A 20726-nucleotide genomic window follows, 5' to 3' on the forward strand; every position below is an offset into this window, starting at 1 on the left:
AATATACAATATATAAAATATATATAATTTGTTATATTATTGCTGCTACAAATTACCTGAAAACATAGTGGTATACAACCATGAAGTTTCATTTTTCTCATGATTTTGTATGTTAGGAATTAGGTAAGAAAGTCACACTTTTGGGTCTCTCATGTGGTTTTGCTCAGATGTCAGCTGGGTCTGCAGTCATCTGAAGGTTCTGTTGGACTGAGCACCTGCAATGACTCACTCACATGGCTGGGAGTTGATGCTGGCTGTTTACTGGGAGCTCAGCTGAAGCACTTATATGCAGCTTGTCCATCAGAGTGGTTTCAGGATAGTTCGACTTTTTACATGGTGGTGGTTTCCAAAATTCCCAAGAGAACTAGGCAGAAGCTTCTCAGACTTTTGAAGGGCTTTTCAGAACTATCCTTGGTAGTCATGTGGCATCATGTCTGTTGTGTTCTATTGTTTGTAGCAGTCACAGCCTGATTCAAGGGGAGGTGACATAGATCCCATCTTTTCATGGGATGAGTGCCCAAGAACTTGTGGGAAATATTTTTATACTGCCTTATGGTTACTGAAATATACTTTACATATAATTCAATACATAGATCTTAAGTGTTGAGTTCAATGAATTTTGACAGTTGTTCAAACCCATGCATCTACCTCCTGGTGTAAGGTATACAACATTTTTTCACGCTATAAAGTCCTCTCGTGTCCCATTCAAGTCAATCTTCATACATAGTTTTTCCTGTTCTGTGAAGTCACATAAATGGAATTATATGCTGTGTGTGTGTGTGTGTGTGTGTGTGTGTTTGTGTGTGTTTGGCTTCTTTCACTCAACATGAGGCTCTCAGATTCATCTATATTGTTGCATGTATCAGTTGTTTGTTCTTTTTTATTGTTGAGTTGTATTTCATTGTATGAATATACCATAATTTGTTTATTCTTCATCTATTGTTTGACATTTGAATTATTTCCAGTGAGTGGCTATTATAAATGAGGATGAGATGAACATTCTTGTATAAATCTTGAAATGTTATTAGAGTTTTCTGGGAGTAATATTTTGTTATTATTCATATACATAGTGTTTCCAAATTGTTTTTATGCTCAAAGATCGTTGATATTATTTAATTCTCTAGATGATAAAGATTGGCTATCATAAACTGTTTAAGATTAAAGAACATACACATACAGTTTATAGGATCTACTAGAAAGAATGGAATGGTGCCTTCTCGAGAAGACCACACATCTACATCATTTATCATTTCAATTATATAGATGCCAGGTGTCTAAGATAAAAAAAGAAAAAACAGAAATTTCCCCTCAAAGCCAACTTCTCCTCTCCAACTGTCTTTGAACCTGATCCTCAGAAGTTAAAAGAAAATAGAGTGGGTTCTATTTCTTTCTGCATGTGTGTAAGAAGATAGTGTTGTTGGTAAGTGGAACTTCATTATTGATTACCAACTACAAGTCAGTAATATGAACACTTATATGTCCTTTCCAGGTGACTCCAGCCCCAAGATATTGCTACTGTTGCCAAAGAGGAAGTGAAGGTCATTGTGTCTGTCAGAAAGTAGGTGTCCCTTCTATAGAAGGCATAATAGGTTTAGGATTCTTTAAAAAAAGGCACAGCTAGTAGTCATCTGCCCTTTGGCTGTAGGGGAATTATCTCTATCCCAGTTAGGAATACGGGTCTGAAATATACCTAAATGCACAAACTCCAAACCTTTGCAGGCTTAGAATGGAATCTTTCGTAAGAAAAAGCTAGACCCCTTGGAATGGACATGAGTAATTTGTTAGAATAGGTTATTGGGGGTATCATGCAGGTAACAAAATGTTCAGTAAGAAGATTATTAAAGTAATTAGATTTGCCCCATGGATTCTGCCTAGTGTTCTTGAATGTAAAACAAGATTAATTTGAATATGTAGGGAAGAAAAGAAACTTGGGATTGATAAGTGGCTGACTTTTTTTTTTTTTAAAGACTGATGGTGTCATTTACAAATTTAAAATCTGTATCTGCCACACACAGAAGAATCTCTAGTGTGGCACTAGATTAATGGGGGTAGCTTGGGAAACTAGGTCAAAATAAACTGACAGAAATTACAGAACATACATGATAATGATAATAAACAAGACATTTATTGTTCTTATTCATTTAGGGGAAAGGAGAAAAGTCAATTTGCTTACTCAGTGATGGTCTTTCTGAAAGATTCTCCATTCATTCCATAGAGTCAGACAGTTTGCTTGGTCTCAAGAGGATTTTGTACCTTTGATTCATAAAGAGAACTTCCTTTGGAGAGAACAGTCAAAGGGTGAGCCTTTGTGAGCAGCTTCGCTGGTGCACAGCCAGACTCCCTCTCTGAGTAAAGCTTTTCCCACACTGGCCACACAGATATGGCGTCTCTCCTGTGTGGATTTTGCCATGTAGAATACAATTCCCCCTAGTGTGGAAACTCTTCCTGCACTGGGTACAGGCATAGGGCTTCAGGCCTGTGTGGACTCTGATGTGAACAATTAAGCTTCCTTTCTGACTGAAGGCTTTTCCACACTGATCACATCTATAGGGCTTCTCACCACTGTGAACTCTTCTGTGAACAGCAAGGTTACTTTGATTCCTGAAGCTCCTCTGACAAATAGCACACTCATAGGGTTTCTGTCCAGTGTGGAGTCTCTCATGGACGGCTAGACTACCTCGCTGACTGAAGCTTTTCCCACACTCCTTGCACTGATAGGGCTTCTCTCCTGTGTGTATTCGCTGATGTGTAACAAGATTACCTTTGGCCCTGAAGCTTTTCCCACAGTGAGTACACTCAAAAGGTTTTTGACCAGTGTGGATTCTCTCATGTAATGTTAGACTACCTTTTTGCCGGAAGGATTTTCCACACTCCTGGCACTCATAGACCTTTTGTCTCACTCCAGGTGGATCTTCCTGCAGTGTCTTAGCATCTGGGGATTTTTGTTCCAGCTTCTCTCTTCTGAAAGAATTCTGGATATCCCAGCTTGAGGATCCTGTGGCCTCAGAATGATCATATTTGTGGTGAGCTTCGGTCATCACATCTGGTAAAATGAGAGGGGAGTCATGTAAGATGCACCAATATGTTGAGTGAGAAGAATAGAGAAAAAAGAAACATAATACTTTCAGTGCTTATTATGTGCCAGGCATTATAATATGTACCATGCATGGATAATTTAATCCTAAAAACAATCCCATGAGATTGCTACAGATAATGAGAACAAAGGGAGGCTGTTAAAGATCACACAGCTAGGTAGGTTAGATTTGGGATTCAAACTCAGGAATGTTCCAGTGCAGTATACTGCCTCTAAGTTTTGTTTTCTTCCTTTTAAAGACAAGAGTCTTGCTCTGTCACCCAAGCTGGAGTTCAATGGCACCTAAGCTGTAGCTCATGATAGCGTTGAACTTTGGGCTCAAGCAATCCTCCCATCTCAGCCTTCTGAGTAGCTAGGACTATAGGTGCACACCACCACGCCTTGCTAATTTTTCTAATTTTTTGTAGAGATGGGGTCTCACTAGGTTACCCAGGCTGGTCTCGAACTTGTGGCTTCAAGTAATCCTCCCACCTTGACCTCCAAAGTGCTGGGATTATAGGTGTGAGCCATCATCCCCGGCCTCTAAATTTAATTTAATTAAGCCTCACAAATAATCTTGTGAAGTAGACATGATTATTTATTTATTTATTTTTTGAGACAGAGTCTCGCTTTGTTGCCTAGGCTAGAGCGAGTGCCATGGCGTCAGCCTAGCTCACAGCAACCTCAAGCTCCTGGGCTCAAGCGGTCCTTCTGCCTTAGCCTCCTGAATAGCTGGGACGACAGGCATGCGCCACCATGCCTGGCTGATTTTTTCTATATATATTAGTTGGCCAATTAATTTATTTCTATTTATAGTAGAGATGGGGTCTCACTCTTGCTCAGGCTGGTTTCGAACTCCTGACCTCGAGCAATCTGCCCACCTCAGCCTCCAAGAGTGCTAGGATTACAGGCGTGAGCCACCGCACCCGGCCATGATTATCTCTTTCACAGGTTAAAAAGTAGCCTCAGAAAATTAAGAAGACGATATAGGATCACATACAGCCCCACACCCAAGTTTTATCTGACTCCAAAACAGCTGTGGATCCAGGCTGTGTAGGGCTCAAAGCTTTACAACTTTAGAGGCAACCCTTTAAGAAAATGTATAAAATTAGGTACAGGTCCTTGAAGAGACCAGTGCAAGTGAGGGATCCTGAAGTTTAAGTTGCATTAGCTTCCTAAGAAATCCACCTCTGTCTAGTCTGCTCTCTTGACAGTGGGGTGAGCTCCATGACCTCAGAAAATATGTAGCAGAATCCTTGGTACTTTTTATCTACCATCGCTAATTCCATGCAACCCTACAAGATACAGTTTACTGTCCCATTTTACAGATGAAGAGCCTAGAGCTTAAGGAAGTTAACTTGTCTGATATCACAGATATAGTCAGGATAATTATAGAATCTGATTCAAGGAATTTCTCCCTTTAAAATCAATGCTACTTTCAGTCTACTAAGCTATGGTTGAACTGAAATCAATTTTGGTTTGAAAGTTATTGTCAAACACTTCCTATGCAGATATTGACTATTTTCCAATACTGCCTCTGAGCCTCCTAGTATACTTTAATAAATATGGGACCATTCATGACAGTTTTCTTGGTGTCATCCTAGGGGAATTTTCTCCCTGTTCCATTGCCTTATATATATTCAGTGACAGTGCTAAGATTTAAGCTGTTCATTCATTCTCTCAGAAACTACCTCAAGACTATCTCCCTATCAAGATTGTTCTCTTGCTCTGTTGTTCCTATTATATCTAACTCCAGCTTGTAGGCTTTTCCTGTAACCTCCAGGCACAGTAAGCTCCATCAAAAGAAGGTCTCCCCTGCTTCCTCAGACTGCCGACCAGTGACGTGGACAGGAACACTGAGTATCCATGAGCTGAGGGCATCCCAGCCATCAACCGACTCACTCACTGAAGAATGCTACATTCTGGGCGTATCTTCCGTGACAGTCCAGCAGGGTAGCTGTTGGGAATCCAAACATGTCCACTCCTGCTGTATGACTTCAGTTATCCCCTCTTCATGTGATTCTTCCATGAGCTGTTCCTGAGCACCTGAGGGGCAAATCAAATAAAAACAAACAGGAAAGGGCAGGAGAATTGGTAAGGGGGAAGGATAATGTTAACAGGAGCTCCAGTTTGGGGTACAAGTGAATAAAGGAAATCTGGATTGCCTGATGTAATGTCAGTCACCTGCAATGTCACTGCAACATGGGCCCAAAGGTGCCAGGGCCACACACAAATGAGTCGAGGAGGAAAAAGGAGGTGAGAAAGCAGAGAACACATAAACGCCTATCCTCTTCCTGCCAGGCCCAAGGTAATGGTCACTCCTGTTTGTACTTTGGTCTTGATATGTGATTGGGATCTTCCACTTTCTTCACTCACCTAACCACCTACTATTTTATCCTCCCAGCCCGAGGAATTCAGAATCTAAAACACCAGCACTGTAGCCTTCATGATTGGTTCCATGTTGGAAATAGTTCCAGCTTTCCTCTTCAGTATCCCCATAGGTTAAGGATAAAACAACGGACTTCCTATGTTACTTTTAACAATTCTTAGGAGGCTCCAGACCCAGAACCACCCCCTCTCCTACTCTTGAAGATATGAGAGTACCAGTTCTGAAGAAGTGCAAACACTTGTCAATTCTTGGAAAAGGTAAACCTACTCTGGACTCTAAAACCAAGCCCAAGGCACTACAACTTGGTTAAGTAACTTGCCTAAAGTCCCATAATCTACTGAGTCAAGGGTGGAGCAAAGGTTCAAATCTAAGACTTCCTGGATCAAAGCCTATGCTTTCACTCTAGAAAATTCTCTAGTTCTTCATCATTAAAGAGTTGGTGAGGATTCTTATAAAATGGAACAGAAGGTAACAGAATTTGAGCAGACTGAATTACTCTTCCAGGTGCTAGGAAGCCTCTTGTATGTCCACATTATCTTTTTCTGCTATTTTTGAATATTCCTTCTTCAGACCATAATTACTGAATTCTTATACTTTTTTTTTTGATGTAGTGATTCAATGCATAATCTTCATTTCCGTCTGGTGTGTCCTATCAAAATGCTGGCCTCCTGATTTAATAAGATAGTAGTATGATGCTACATTTCTTTGTTTTGTTAACCTAAATACCTGGTTCTTCTTGACAACTACGCATTCTGCTACATGTTGTGATGACCAGAAGAGCTATTCTGCACTTTCATTTGGAGGACTCCCACTTGGAACACAAGCTACAAAGGAATTCCCTATCAGAGTGTCAGCACTTCACTTGGAAGTTTAAGGTATTCCTGCTCAACAACAGCATATCCACTAAGAATCAGTGGTGAGTACATGGTACCTACTACCCAAGGTTGGAGTGTTGCTGGGCATTCCAGAAAATAGAATTTGGTCAGAACAACTGGGTAGAATTTACAGCTTTGCCTCTTCCCCTGCTGTGAGGTCTTCAACAAATAACAACTGAGCTGTGTCTCCAGTACTTCCTTGATTAATAAAGAGAAGGTGTCATTTTTTTCCTCCCTAGATCACAGCTCTGAGGAATCAATTTCCTGAAGATTTTGGAGAAAGTGTCTTTATGATAGAAAATAATCATTTTACCTTTTAGAAAGGCTATTATATCCTTTGTAAAAAGCTAAGAATTAGGCCTGGAGAGACCTGGATTTTTGCAGTGGCTCCCCCAGTATATGACCTTGGGCAAGTAACTGAACACCCTGACTCAGTTTCCTCGCTTATTTAAGTTAATATCACTGTCTTACTGGGTATCTCCCGGGAGCATAATAGAACCAAATGTGTAGGGTCTCTGACACGACCTACATACTTAAGGTGTAAACTCCAGAGTCCTCAGAAGAGGACTAGCGCAGGGTAAACTCCTCAGAAGAGGACTAGCACGGGGCAAACGTTGCCGTCTTGGGAACCTCTTGGGGGATAGTTTCAGGATTTCGGCTTCTGAGCAGGGGGATTTTCCCCAAACACCCCGCTCCAGTCCCTCCCATTCTCCACCCAGAGGGTCTGCCTCTTTTCACCTCCCAGGAGTGCTCGCTCTGTCTTCCCATCCCTCTCCTGAAACCCTCCCTGGGGCCGCGGGGCCACCTGCCCTGGCCCCCCAACCCCCAGTCTCCGGAGTCCCGGGCCTTCGCCTCGCTCTGCCCTGCGGGGGCGGCGCTCCGAGGGGCTCCGGCTTTCGCGCAGACCCTCCCGTTCCTCCTCAGGCCTGCGGGCCCTGCTTCCTGGACCTCAGTACCCCGCTCTCCGGCCCAGAGGACCCTTCTCTGAGGGCCGCCGACCCCTCCTCTCGCGGCCAGCCTCCCTCGGGGCCCAGGCCAGCCAGCCCTGCTTACTGCCCGGGGCCGCAAGCACAAAGCGGCACGCGGAGGACCCGGGGGCGGCGGCCAGATGGTGCAGTGCCGCCTCGCTCGGGCGCACTGACCCGGCCGGCGGTCTCACTCACCGCAGCGGCGCGTGCCCGCAGACAGACAAAGGCCGGCGCCGAGCCCGCAGCAGCACCGGCTCCAGGGGACCTGACTACAACTCCCAGGAGCCCCCCGCGCGAGCCCGCCCGCCGGTCCCGGGACCTCGGCGTCGCTGGCTCCCTGGAGCACTATGGGAAATGTAGTCCGGCGGCGCGCACAGCGCTCAGACGCCGCGAGGCCGGTCAGTGCGAGACCTCAGGCAGCCGTGTGTACTGGGAGCCCGGAGCAGCAAAGCACTGACTTGTCCGCGGACGCAGAGCCGGGCTGAGACATGCACGCTCGGGTTAGCAAGACGTGGAATGACAGCATGGTGTAGCAGGCCGCTAAGCCAGGAAATCAGGAATCCAGGGTTATTTATTGCGGGGCGTCATGGAAGGAAACGAAGTCTTGGGGAGAAATCAGTTCGTAAAATCTTGGGTGATTGGAGGTCATGTGTTGAGCCCCTCACTGCACGGAGAAAGACTAAGTGTTCTGTAATTAGGGCTCTGAAGCAGGGAACAAATATTTCAGACAGAGACTGTGGGAACAATTTGAACACCCTTCTGATCCATTTAATAAGAAGTTCCAGCAGAAATAATGGATGAGCGATCAGATTTCGTAATTGCCCTACATTTTCTTGTAGGCTCGACCATCGACTAGTCGAAGACTCTGGGTAGACTTCCTGCCTGCTGAGGAGCCAGGATGGGATCAGGTGACAGACAGCGACAGGAACCAGGTGGAGACGTCTGGGCAGGGCTAGGGTGCTATCTTAAAACTTCAGAGCAAAGGGAGGTGTGAGTGAATGCAGAAAATATTCTGCATGGGCCTATGGATTACGGAGAGAACATAGTATTTCCTAGGATAACAAATTAAATTATTCTTTTTTTTGCTGAAGATGTGGCTGAAGCATTGAGAAACTGTAAGTCCAGAAAGTCACTGGGCACATGGGACAAGAGCCCTCTTTCAAGAGCTCTGTGAAGAGCCACAAGAACACAGGCAGTCAAGTCCTTGGCCCTGTTGTGTGATTATGGGAGAAGATGTGGTTGCTTTTGAACACCCACCAGATAAAGGCTCTTTCAAATGCACCTTTATAGGACCTGGGCCTCATCCTGGAGCTGTCTTGCCTGGTGTAGGTTCTCCCCGGATTCCTGCTTCTACAGCTCCCGCTCAGTGGGCTTGTTCCTCCTCACGAGTGAAACTCTTCATAAGGAACATTTCCTCTTGCTGTGTCCTCGTTCTCTGCCTAACAGCCACACATCTGTTACAAAACAAAACAGAACAAAAGATTTAATATCATAAAATATACAAAAGTGTCATGTAAGTAATAAGTTGATTCCTAAGCGTTATTGCTATTACTAATAATACATAGTCTGTTAGTTTCAATATACGTGTGTCAAGCCCATTTTAAGTGTTGAGTGCTGTGCTGAGTGTTGGTTCATAAATGTGAACAAGACATGCTCACTCACAGTCTAGTGGAGAAGGCAAACACGCCATCTTCCTCAGACTGGGCTCAGCAGTGATGGATTGCACGGCCGAGTTGAGAGGGTGCGGTGCAATCTGCCCTGAAGCTCCCCACCCCCACAGCCCCTCAGTACTGCTGCAGAGCTCCCCACGGTGCTCACAAGAGAACGGGGGCACCAGGAGGTGGGCACAGTCACTTCTCGCTCTCACTCTACTTCCAAGGTGACTATGCCCTGCTCTCTCTCACTCTACTTGAAGAGCAGCCAGACACTTTTATTTTTATTTTTTATTTTTCAAAGCACAGGCAGCACACAGCAAAGGCCAGGGCTCTGAGCGGAGGAGGCTGTGCCCCCATGCCTGCCTCCAGGACCAGGGGTCATTTCACCTGCGGATAAACAGAACCATGTGCCTTGAAGTCTCTCCAGGATGTGTGGGTTCTGTCGAGATTAGGACCAGCTGTGGACACTGGGAGAAGCTTCTGATCCTGCCATGGAAGTAGATTCTGAAACTTTGGTGGGAAAAGGCGGTATGAAGGGGGACTGTAGTCACGTTTCTCAGATCAATCTGCGTAAATTCCCTTAAGGGTCTCACGAAAGCAGACACGTTGAATGACGAAAGTGGGGGAAAAAGTGGTTACGATTGGGGTTGTTGAGCGGCAGGTGAGACCCAACTCTCCCTGGACAGACACTTACCAGTCTTTGCCCAGGTCCTAAATGGGCCCAGTCCTCACTTACCACCTACCTCTTAAAGCAAATGGTCAACAGGAAGGAGAGTGTGGGGTGAGGGCAAAAGGGAAATCTTTATCAGCTGTGTAGATTTGAAAAATTGCTAAAGAACTATTTTCCCTCTTCCCAGGCATTTCAGAACTTTGGGGAAAGGACAGATAATTCAATAAATGGTGTCAGGACAAAAGGCCAGACATTTGGAGTCGGGAGGTTAAATGTTTACTCACTTGTGTGCCAAGAGAATTTCCACATGGATTAGATGTAAAATGTAAAATACAGACCCATAAAAGGCCCAGAAGAACATATGGATTAATATTTTTATAATCTTGGCATAGCAAAGGCTTTTCTAACCATGGTAACAAAAGCAGAAACAATAAAGAAAAAAAATTAAAATCCAGCACTTCTGTGTGGCCAAAACCCCACTAAATGAAGTTAACACAGGACCAGCTGGGAAAATATTAGCAACTAACTTATTTAAAGACAACATATAGATCATTGAGAAAAAGACATTTTGACAGGAATATGGCAAAGGACACCAACTTGCATACACACAAAAAAAAATTGAAGAAAGATACTCAGATGCAGTATTCATTTTTTTTAAAATGCCAATTGAAACAAAGAAAATTTCCCCCCTACCTACTGAATGGCCAGATTGCAAAGGGGACAGGGGAAATGGACATCTGCGTCCCTGTGTACATCGAGACAACCATTCTGATTAGACACTGGCAATATGTATCTAAAGTCCTAAAAATGTACATATTATTAATACTTCTAGAGTTTTTTCCTCAGGAAAATCCCCAGATTATTATATACTAAGCGTGGAATGGAAGCTGTGGGGTCCAGGTCTCTGAAGTGGGCTATTGACTCTCAGTTCCCGTGAAGGCAGCGGCTGACCTGAAGCTTCCGCGAGACCGAGAAGCTCAGAGCAAACTCATGCCTTCACCCGCTGCCGTAGTTCTGGACAGGGTGCAGCCAGGTGACCTCACCACAGGGACCCCTGAGAAACTGGCCGTTACATCTCAGAGCGCATGCGCACAAACCCGATGGTACAGCCACCGAGGCCACACGCCCACGCAGACGAGACTGTGCTGAATAGCACAGCCCAGGCAGTTGTGACGGTGGGCATTTGTGTATCTAAACAGAAAAGGTACAGTGAAAATAGGACACTATAATTTTGTGGGACCACTGTCGTATGTGCAGTCCATCATTGAAACAGCGTTACACGATGCGTGACTGTATTCGGGTTCAGGATGCTCAGAATTTGGCCTTCATGAGCTTAGTGTAAATGTTATTGCTTTTGTCTCCTCAAAACTCCCACAACTGTTACATCAAAATCATCCTCACGGAAGCTGTTTGTGCACGCATCAGACGGTTTTATTCTCGCTATTGCTGCCATTTGGCTAGCTGTGCCCTTCTTTAGCCTCTTGGTGGAGTCACTTACCACCCAGAAGGTGTGTGTGTCTGGGGGAAGTTTGCAGTGGGACGGATAACCTGTACCTGGTACGTGTTTCCGACACTAAGGGCCCGGCCACCGCTTCCTTCTGAGGCTCTCATGCCCAGAGCTGATTATCCTGTTTGGTGTCACTTGGTGGGGCTGCATTAGTGTCCCTTTCAGATGTATTTATGATGCTGCATCACTCACAAAGATGAGGTGCCATTTGCTATGTGAGTGAGTGTTGTCCTCTCACGATGAAAGTTCTGAGGAAGTGTCAAGGGGGAGCACACAGTCCTGCATCTCCGTGTCCCATGTTGTACGAGGGTCTCCCACGTGGCCAGAGGGCAAAGGCCTGACTGCGGCTGATGGCGGGAGCCAGGAGGCGTCCCTCCTCAGATCACCTGCTGGATGCCACTTCCTCCTGCGCCCAAGTCTTGAGCTGTGGCCCAGGGGGCCCGAGTTCTCCCCTGGGGCCCACAGATGGGCTTCACGTGGTCTGTGAACTTATAAAATGGCAAAAGTGGCTATCTTAGCTCATGTTTGTTGCTACCCAAGGCTGGGTGATTTGTAAACAAAGGAGGTTATTTGCCGTGTAGTTCTATAGGCCGGATAAGAAGCACAGCACCAGCATCCCCTTGGCTTCTGGTAAGGGCCCAGGCTGCCTCCACTCATGGCAGAAGGTGAGGGGAGCGTGGCAGAGATCACATGGCGAGAAAGGAAGCGAGCGAACGAGAGAGAGAGAGAGAGAGAGAGAGAGAGAGAGAGAGAGAGAGAGAGAGAGAGAGAGAAGGGCCAGGCTCTTCTTAATGACCAGCTCTTGCAGAATGAACAGACTGAAAACTCACTCCTCCCGCCATTAATCTATTCATGAGGGGTCCTCACTCATAACCTTTCATTAGGACCCACCTGCAACACTGGGATCAAATTTCAACATGAGGCTTGGAGGAGACAAACATGCCAACCACAGCAGTGCACTTGGAGGCTCTTTAGGGTGGATGGTACATACTTTTCATCAAAGAGTTGGTTGGTCTCCAAAAAGATTAAAACAATTGTCTTAGAGAATCCTTGAATAAGCAGAGATATATCATTTTAAGCTTTCTTTTAACTTTTTATTTTGAAATGGTTTTAAACTTACAGAAAAGTTGCAAAAACAAGTGAGAGTTCACATCTATCTTTCACTCAGCTTCCCCTGATATGAACAATTCACAGAATTGTAACAACCAGGAAATTGACACTGGTGCCATACACACTAGTACCCAGTGAACTACTGACCCTGTGTACATTTCACCGGATACCCCAGTGTTCATTCTCTGTTTCAAGATCCAATCCAGGATTCCACATTGTGTATAGTTGTGTCTTCTTAATCTCTTCAAATCTATGGCATTTCCTTATTTTAAAGAAGAAGATAAAATCTGTTGGTAATGATGATGTTAAAATTCAAGACAAACAAATGGGGGGGCAACAAATAGGGGCAAACAAATGATCTGCCTCTCTTTCTTCCTTCTTGCCTTCTTACTCATTTTTTGTCCCAAGCAAAACTTTAAAATTAGTTTTATTTTTATTTGCTACCATTGAAGTAAAAAGTAATAATTTTTATTTTAAAATAAATAAAATATATTGTTGTTACTTTTAAAGGCTTTAAAGGCCTTAACTATTAAACATATTTCACATCAGTCAAATATATTTAATATAAATATTAATACATGACTATATAAAATATACAGTACATGACTAATATATATTTAATATAAAATATGTGACTGTAATAATCATATGACTGATTTTACAACTTCGCAGTAAAGAATTTAACAGGTCTCACTTTTGTCCTCAGCTTCTGGGAGGTGATCTCTAAGCTCTTGGAATATAATACCTCACAGGATTGTCTTCATTTGCCTGGGGGCCTTGGCTCACACTGGATAGTCTAACAATGTGATTTAGGGTGGGGCTGCCACACTGGGTAGTCTTAGGATGGGACCTGGACATTCCAGGTGGGAACAGTATATGTGGGGTGGGGGCTTTGGGACATGTGGTGTTAGGTGACCTCTGGAGACTGGAGACTGAGGTTGGCCACACAGAAGGCCAGTCTTCCCTCCATGGTGGAGCCCCAAGTCTGCTCTTGGAAACAGACGTGTATGCAGATACTATGTGTGTTATATTAACTTGGAAAGGATTTTGGTAGGCATCACTCTTCTCTCCACGGTTTAGAGAAGTTACCATGGAGCCCAATGGACATCAAGACTTGAGTGGCTTCTCCTGTTGGCTGTAACACTCCATGTGTATTGTCACACATCAATGCTGGGACAGTAATGCTGTGCTGGCTTGTGGGAAGAGGATAACAGGGACTGCATTTGGTGCTTTTCCTGGACTCTGTGTGCTGTTCCCGTGGCTGATTTTAATCTAGCCTTTCACTGAAAATAAACCATAGCCACACGTAGAACAGCGTTCAGTGAGTTCTATCTCTTTTTAGCAAATTATTAAACCTAAGAGTGGTTTTAGGAACCCTCCAAATTTGCAGCTGGTTTCACCAATGAGGGCAGTCTTGTGCACTGTTCCCGTAATTTGCAGTTGGACTTAACTCTTGCAATGAATTTGAAACCCATGAGTCTTTGCACTTGAAGATAAAAATCATTCTTCTCCCAAGACAAAAAAGGGATTGTTTCTAGTAAAGTGGCATTTTATATTTAGCACATGGATTTTGATGAAAGTTTCTTTATATTTCAATGTTTCCTATATAAGAACACAACAGAACAAAGCTGGTCAGTTCAAGACCTGAAGTTATCTCACCTGCATTGAGGGTTTATAACGACCATTAGCTTTCTTCTAAACTACAATGGAGATTAAGCCCAACACAGAACCACTGTCTTGAAAGATCCCAACCATGATCTGTCACACATGCACCTCTGTCTAGAGTCCAGAGCTCTTAAAAAGGTCTGAAATGTTTTGCCAAAATCTAAGTTCTTCAGGACTAAAAAACCAGCTTGATTGACTTGTTTTGTTTTAGAAAATTGTCTTTTAGTTTTAAGCACAATTATGTAATTCTAGCAGATGGGGTGGTGGTGTAGTTTGGCAACAGGGGTATCTTTCCAGGGGCTCAATTACAATAGGTTTGCTTTGCATTGAGTGCGCTTTTTATTATGGGAACCAGACGTATCAAGTGTGGTGTATTTTCCTGGCAATTGAACTTGCCTTGATGGTTATTAAGTTTCTGAAAGCAGAAGTCCCAAGATTTACTTAAAAAGAGGAAAGATAAATTATAGGGTAAAGGCTAAACTGATGCTTTACATTATCAAAGACTGCTATTTTCAGAGCACTACAAAAATGGACTTTAACTGTGAAGATGGTTTATGCTATGGCATTTTTGGAACATATTTGTTGATTTTAAAAGTTTAAACATATAGGAAATATTTTAATGTGCATAAGTGAACACATCCTTTTTTTTTTGCTTTTATTTTCTCTATTCCTAAAATCCTTCCAACGGAAAGTTCTAATCGTGAAAAAGTACCGTAGTCTGTTAGCATTTCAACCGTTGGTAAACTTTTATTTAGGACTTTTCCAGCATTTGATTCTTAACTTACCAGTTTATTAACTAGAATGCCTTTAAAATAAAATTCACTGTACTAAGAGTTGAAATGAGTTGTTTTTAACTCACAAAATGAGCTGCCAAAAAGTATTTTCTTATATTTTGATGAATAACATTTTCAGAATGTTTATAAAAATTTAAAACATTTAATTGGATATAATTTTACATTTAAAAGTACTCGTTAATAAAATTAGAGACTTTTTTTCTGTAATCTTTCTACAAGCAAAGGAGAAGTTGCTATTCTAATTTTAGGACCCTGTTCTTGTTCACATAGCTGGAGGTCTTCTCATGGCATACAATTCTTTGTGCATAGCAGGCATCCGACAAACACTAAACCATAGTGAATACACAGAAGCTCCCAAGAATGGCCTTGGGAACAGTCCAAGTCTATTGCTCTTGGAAACAGACATGTGTATGTAGATACCATGTGTGTTATATGTAACTTGACCCTTTTTGGTAGGCACCGCTCTTCTCTCCATGGCTTAGAGAAGTTACATCTCGTGTCCAGGATCTCATGGCTAGTGTGTCTGGGATTCTACCCAGGTCTGAGGCAAGGCTGGCTCCTTCCAATTCTCCAGGTTTTCCTGATGGGATATGCATTGAACAGTAACAGGTGCACCTGGGGAAAAAAAATAAAGAAAAAAGAAAAAACCCAGAAGGGCTTTACCAAATAGGAACAGAGGCACTGACATCAATGTTAACATTAAAAAAGCATGGTTTTGTCAACAGATATTGGCAAGATATATGTGAACAGCATTTAACAAAAATTATGATCAACATTAAGGATAATATTTTTGAAGCTTTATGAATTTTGTTACTTTTTGACATAAAGACATAATATTTAGAGTTAAGAAAAATTTGACCAAATACACTAGTTAGGTAATTTGATTCACCATTATTAGTTTACATTAGTCAAATTGGCAAAGGTAGGTATAGATTACAAAGCAATAAAATAGAATTAATTGATAGATTCTGAGCTTTGGAGATTTTTCAGTATCTGAAATTACTACAAAATATTATAATTTATTATGAGATAAGGAAAACCAATATATTATTAACCACTTCGGTACGGCGCTCACCGGCCACACAACCTTGCCCACAGCCGGCACTCACAGTCCGCACAATAGTCTGTGCTGTGCATTGACGACGGATCCGTTTTGCTCTTGTGTGATGAGGAAAGCTTGAAAGCACTGAAAGCTTGTTTTATTTTACAGGCAGCTTTACTTGTAAATCCGAATAGGTAACATGTACATATATGTTTTTATTATATTATTTTTAAATGCTCAAAATTTTATTTTGATAAATGAAAAATTAGAAAAGTCAATTTTTGTTATTCACGCTAAAGTGGCTGTGCGCCTTCATATCACGGCTGTCGGCTAAAGTCGCTGTGCACGTTCATCTGTGGCTAGCGACTATAGCTGACGCTCGTACCGGAAGTGGTTAAAAAACTTTACAGCCCTTTATATAATGTAGTAAAACTAGTAGCAATTAATGTTTCAATAAGAATTAACAAAATTGTGCCATTTAAAATCTGCTCAGTTCTCTCCCAAATAATAATTATCTAAAGTGGGAAGCTAAAGAAGATAGCAACATACCATTTATTAAAGGACAACACTACATATAAAATTCTGTACTTTTCAAAGTAATACATGAGAAAAAATTCAGTGTTTTAATCATCAATAAAGAAAAAGAAACAAAATAACAAAAATTCAATTTGCATTTCTTGGGAAGGGGGAATTCCAAGAAATATAATCCAAAAAATAATATTAATAAAAGAAGAAATAAATTAGAAAATATCAAAATGGAAAATTATAAACCTCAAAAAAGACAACCCACTAAAAATCTGATCAAGAAAAAAGATAAATATGTACAAACCATGTTATAATTAAAAAGGAGAAAAGCCAAGGTATGTATTTTTTGTAATATTATAAGCAAATATGATTAATTGTTAACAAGTACTTTTGGAAAATTTGATAGATATTTTGGTGTCCTTGGTCTCAGTTGTGACCACTAGAGGGTGTGGTAGTTTAAAAAATTTATTTTTCCACCCTTTCCCTCTTTGGAGAAGTCCTGGATGAGGCAGGGCTGTTCATTTTAGCGACAGGCCTGGGAGAGCAAGACTGGAGGCTGAAATGCTAGTTCAGACAGGCTCAAGAAGATGCTGGCTTGCCCACCCTCCACTGGAGGGAACATCAAAATGAGTATTGCAGGGTTCTGGAGGAAAAAGAAAAAGACCCGGACTTTATAGCATGAATTGATAATACGGTATGGTTTTCAGGAAAATGAAAAGTGGATTTCTGACCAGAAGAAGATGCTAGCCCATACTGCTGTCAGCATTCAGCCTAGGAGGTCTGCAGAGGGAGTTGCTTCTCTTCTGTGACTTGAGAGTGCCTCTGAAACCCAGAGGGGAGTGGCAGAGCAGAGCCCACCGGCCAGATGTACCATCCATGCCCGGAAGGGCAAGCAGTCTTCCCAGAATAGCAATGCTAAGTTAGAAAAGAGGTTAGTACAAATCCACCCTAAGGATTTTTATCATTAAATAGCTTCCAAGATCCATCTTTGGCTTTGACATGGCGTAACATGTTACAAATATAAAAATCTCACAGCTGGCATAGATCGGTCATCACTCCAGGCTTTTGGCAGACCACCTTTGCCTGCATCATGGAGCTGTGAAGGTTAATTCTGGCAGCAATGTTTCACTTTGTGAAAAACAAAGCTTTCTGTGTAGGTAAGAATTTCATGGTACCCAGTAGAAGTCCCATTGTCAGTATATATTTTATGATCCTTGGGCCTTTCTATGCTGCATTAGCAATAATTATACATATTGCCCCTTCTGTGAACCCCCTTCATTATTGAGCAACGTGATACATATAACTGTGCTGAAGCCTATGCAACACAGTAAGACCTCATTTCTAAAAAATAAAATGAATAAAATAAATTGTATAGGGAAAGGAAAAGATCTAAAATTGCTAAAACAGTCTTTAAAAAGAGGAACAAAATTAGAGGACTCACCTAGTCTGATTTCAAGAGTTATTATTATTACACTAACTGAAATAAGCTGATCACAAAAGGACAAATACTGTAGGATTCCACTTATGCAGGGTACCTAAGGTAGTCAAAATCATAGAGACAGAAAGTAGAGCTGCCTTGTGCTGGGATGAGGGGGGAATGGGAAGGTATTGTTTAAGGGTACTGAGTTTCAGTTTGGCAAAATGAAAAACTTCTGGAGATGGATGGTGATGATGTTTGCACATAAATATGAATATATTTAATGCCACTTAACTACTAATACTAAAAATAGTTAACATGGTAAATTTTGTTATGTTTGTTATCTTACCACAATAATATTATAAAAGAAGAATAGATTAGAAAAAAACATTCTGCTTATCAAAAGCCACCAGTAAGAAAATGAAATGAAAATGCAAGCCACAGAACTGGGAGAAGATATTTACAATATCTATAGCTGACAAAAGATGTATATTTAGAATACATATAGAATAAATAATAAAAAGACAAGCAACTCAATTGAAAAGTGGCCAAATGACATGAAAAAGTAGAAAAGGTATTCAATGTCATTTATTTTTAAGGGGAATAAAATCACAATGACCTACTCACTAAAATGACTAAAATGAAAAAAGACCAACAAAAATGTAGGCAAGATGTGAAGCAACTGAAACTCTCATTTTTTTTTTTTTTATCTGAGACACAGTCTCGCTTTGTTTCCCAGGCTAGAGTGAGTGCCGTGGTGTCAAGCCTAGCTCACAGCAACCTCAAACTCCTGGGCTTAAGTGATCCTCCTGTCTTAGCCTCCCAAGTAGCTGGGACTACAGGTAGAAGCCACCGTGCCTGGCTAATTTTTTGTTTCTATATTCAGTTGACTGGCTAATTTTTTTTCTCTTTTTTAGTAGAGATGGGGTCTCACTCTTGCTCAGGCTGGTCTCAGACTCCTGACCTCACACGATCCTCCTGCCTGGGCCTCCCAGAGTTCATATGTTGTTGAAAGGAGTATAAAATGGTTTGAGAACTTTAGAGATCTGTTTGTTAGTTTCTTGTAAATTTCAAGATATATCCACCCTTTGACTCAGAAATTCCACTCCTAGGTATTTACCAGCAGAAATAAAAACAAATGTCTACAAAAAGACTTGCACAAGAATGTTCACTGCAGCCTAATTCATAATAACCATGAAGAGAAAGCAACACAAATTTCTATCAATAGGAGAACAGATTTTCAGATTGTGGTAGGTTAATACAATAGAATATTAGGTTGGAACAAAAAGAATGATCAACTCACTCACAACAATATGGATCAATCCCAGAAATATTATGTCGCATGAAAGATGCCAGACATAAATGAGTGATACAATATTGTCCCATTTATATGAAATTCAAGAAAAGAAAAATTAACCTATAGTGATAGAAATCAGAGTACAGTTTCTCTGGGATGGAAGAGATTGGCTGGAATGAGCCTGAAGAGACTATTGGGGCAACGGACATGCCCTATATCTTGTTTGAAGTGATTGTACAGGAGTGATATAATTATCAAAACTTATCAAAGTGAGCACTATGCATTTTATTGTAAATAAATTATAATATCTCCATTAAAAATTATCCCCAAAGAAGTTTTATCAGTGAAGGTAGATTAGGTTATGTTGCAGTAAAAAAACTAAAACCTTAGTGACTTAACTCAGAAAAGGTGTATTTCTCCTCTAGTCCATGCTGGTTACAGACATTCAGCAACCCAGGCTGGCAATACAGTCTCTATCTTGAGAGCTGCCGGTCACTATGGCAGAGATATCAGAAGGCTTTGGAAGATCTTATATTGGTAACTAAATGCACAGCTCAGAAGTGAAGTCACTTCTGCTCACAATTTGTTGGCCAGAACCAATTAAACCATCCAACTTATCCCGAAGTGTGGCAGAAAGCACTTTTCTACTATTGTACAGACATTCTGTGTTATGGACTGAGTCATGTCCCTTAAAAGTCTGAAGCCCTAACCCCTAATATGACTGTATTGGGACATAGGACCTTTAAATAGGTAATTAAGGTCAAATGAGGTCATAGAATGGGGCCCTGGTCCAACAGGACAGGTGTCCTCATAATAAGAAGAAGAGACACCAATTGTCTTAGTCTGTTTTTCCTGCCATAACCAAATACCACAAACTGGATAATTTATAAATAACAGAATTTATTTCTCACAGTTCTGGAGGCTGGGAAGTCCAAGACCAAGGCACCAGCAGGTTTTGAGTCTGGTGAGGGTCGCCTGCTTCCAAGATGGTGCCGTCCAGGTGTCCTCACACGGTGGAAGGGCAAAAAAGGGCTGAGCTAGTTCTCTTCAACCCTTTTATTTTTCATTTATTTTTTTAGAGACATGGTCTCTGCTGCCCAGGCTGGAGGGTAGTGGTGCAGTCACAGCTCAATGAAGCCTCCAACTGCTATCTCCAACCCTTTTATAAGGTTGCTGATGGTATTTACGAGTGCAGAGCCTGCAGGGCCTAATTGCCTCCTACAGGCTCCACATCTTAATACTGCTGTGTGGGGATTAAGCATCAGTGTGAATTGTGGAGGGGACACAAACACTTAATCCATAGCACAAGGAATGAGTGCTCATAGAGAAAAGGCCACGTGAGGACAACATGAAAAGGTGACCCTCTCCAAGTCAGGAGTAGAACCCTCCCGGGAACCAAACTGGCACCCTGATCTTGAACTTCTAGGCTCCAGAACTGTTGTTGAAGCCACAGCTAAGTCAGGTTGAGAACGGAAATGATAAAGTAAAAAGAACTAATAAACCAGAAATACCTAAGTAAGTCATTTCATGTTTTTAAGGGACAACTCATATCCCACATACACTCTGCAAAACAGGTAAATCCATGCAAAGATAAAAGCCTTCCTGATTCATTACTGAAGCTAGCAGAGCCATGATAGTAAAATCTGAAATGCTGTATTACACTTATACAGATGAGAAAAAACTTACCACAAACAAAAGCAACTATACCAAAACACCCACATTTAGTGTTTTTTGGGTGC

The 20726-nt window shown here is 41.9% G+C and overlaps 1 protein-coding gene across 3 annotated transcripts; it reads right to left on the reverse strand.

Annotated features, from left to right (window-relative positions):
• Positions 1-2106: 2106 nt before the first annotated feature.
• On the reverse strand, positions 2107-7585 carry ZNF32 (zinc finger protein 32). Of its 3 annotated transcripts, none has more exons than XM_012788056.3 (3): positions 7501-7585; positions 4980-5119; positions 2107-3043 (listed from the first exon to the last, which is right to left on the reverse strand). In XM_012788056.3, the coding sequence occupies exons 2-3, from the start codon at positions 5047-5049 to the stop codon at positions 2292-2294; spliced, it is 822 nt and encodes a 273-aa protein (XP_012643510.1). In that variant the 5' UTR covers positions 5050-5119; positions 7501-7585; the 3' UTR covers positions 2107-2291. The 3 variants fall into 3 exon arrangements, with proteins under 3 accessions (XP_012643510.1, XP_020136078.1, XP_020136080.1); XM_020280489.2 differs by having other exon boundaries at positions 4976-5119; positions 7501-7579; XM_020280491.2 differs by lacking the exons at positions 4980-5119; positions 7501-7585 and adding an exon at positions 4861-4965.
• Between the last annotated feature and the right edge of the window lie 13141 nt (positions 7586-20726).

This window comes from Microcebus murinus, chromosome 14, assembly GCF_040939455.1.
Source record: "Microcebus murinus isolate Inina chromosome 14, M.murinus_Inina_mat1.0, whole genome shotgun sequence".
Lineage (NCBI taxonomy): Eukaryota > Metazoa > Chordata > Mammalia > Primates > Cheirogaleidae > Microcebus > Microcebus murinus.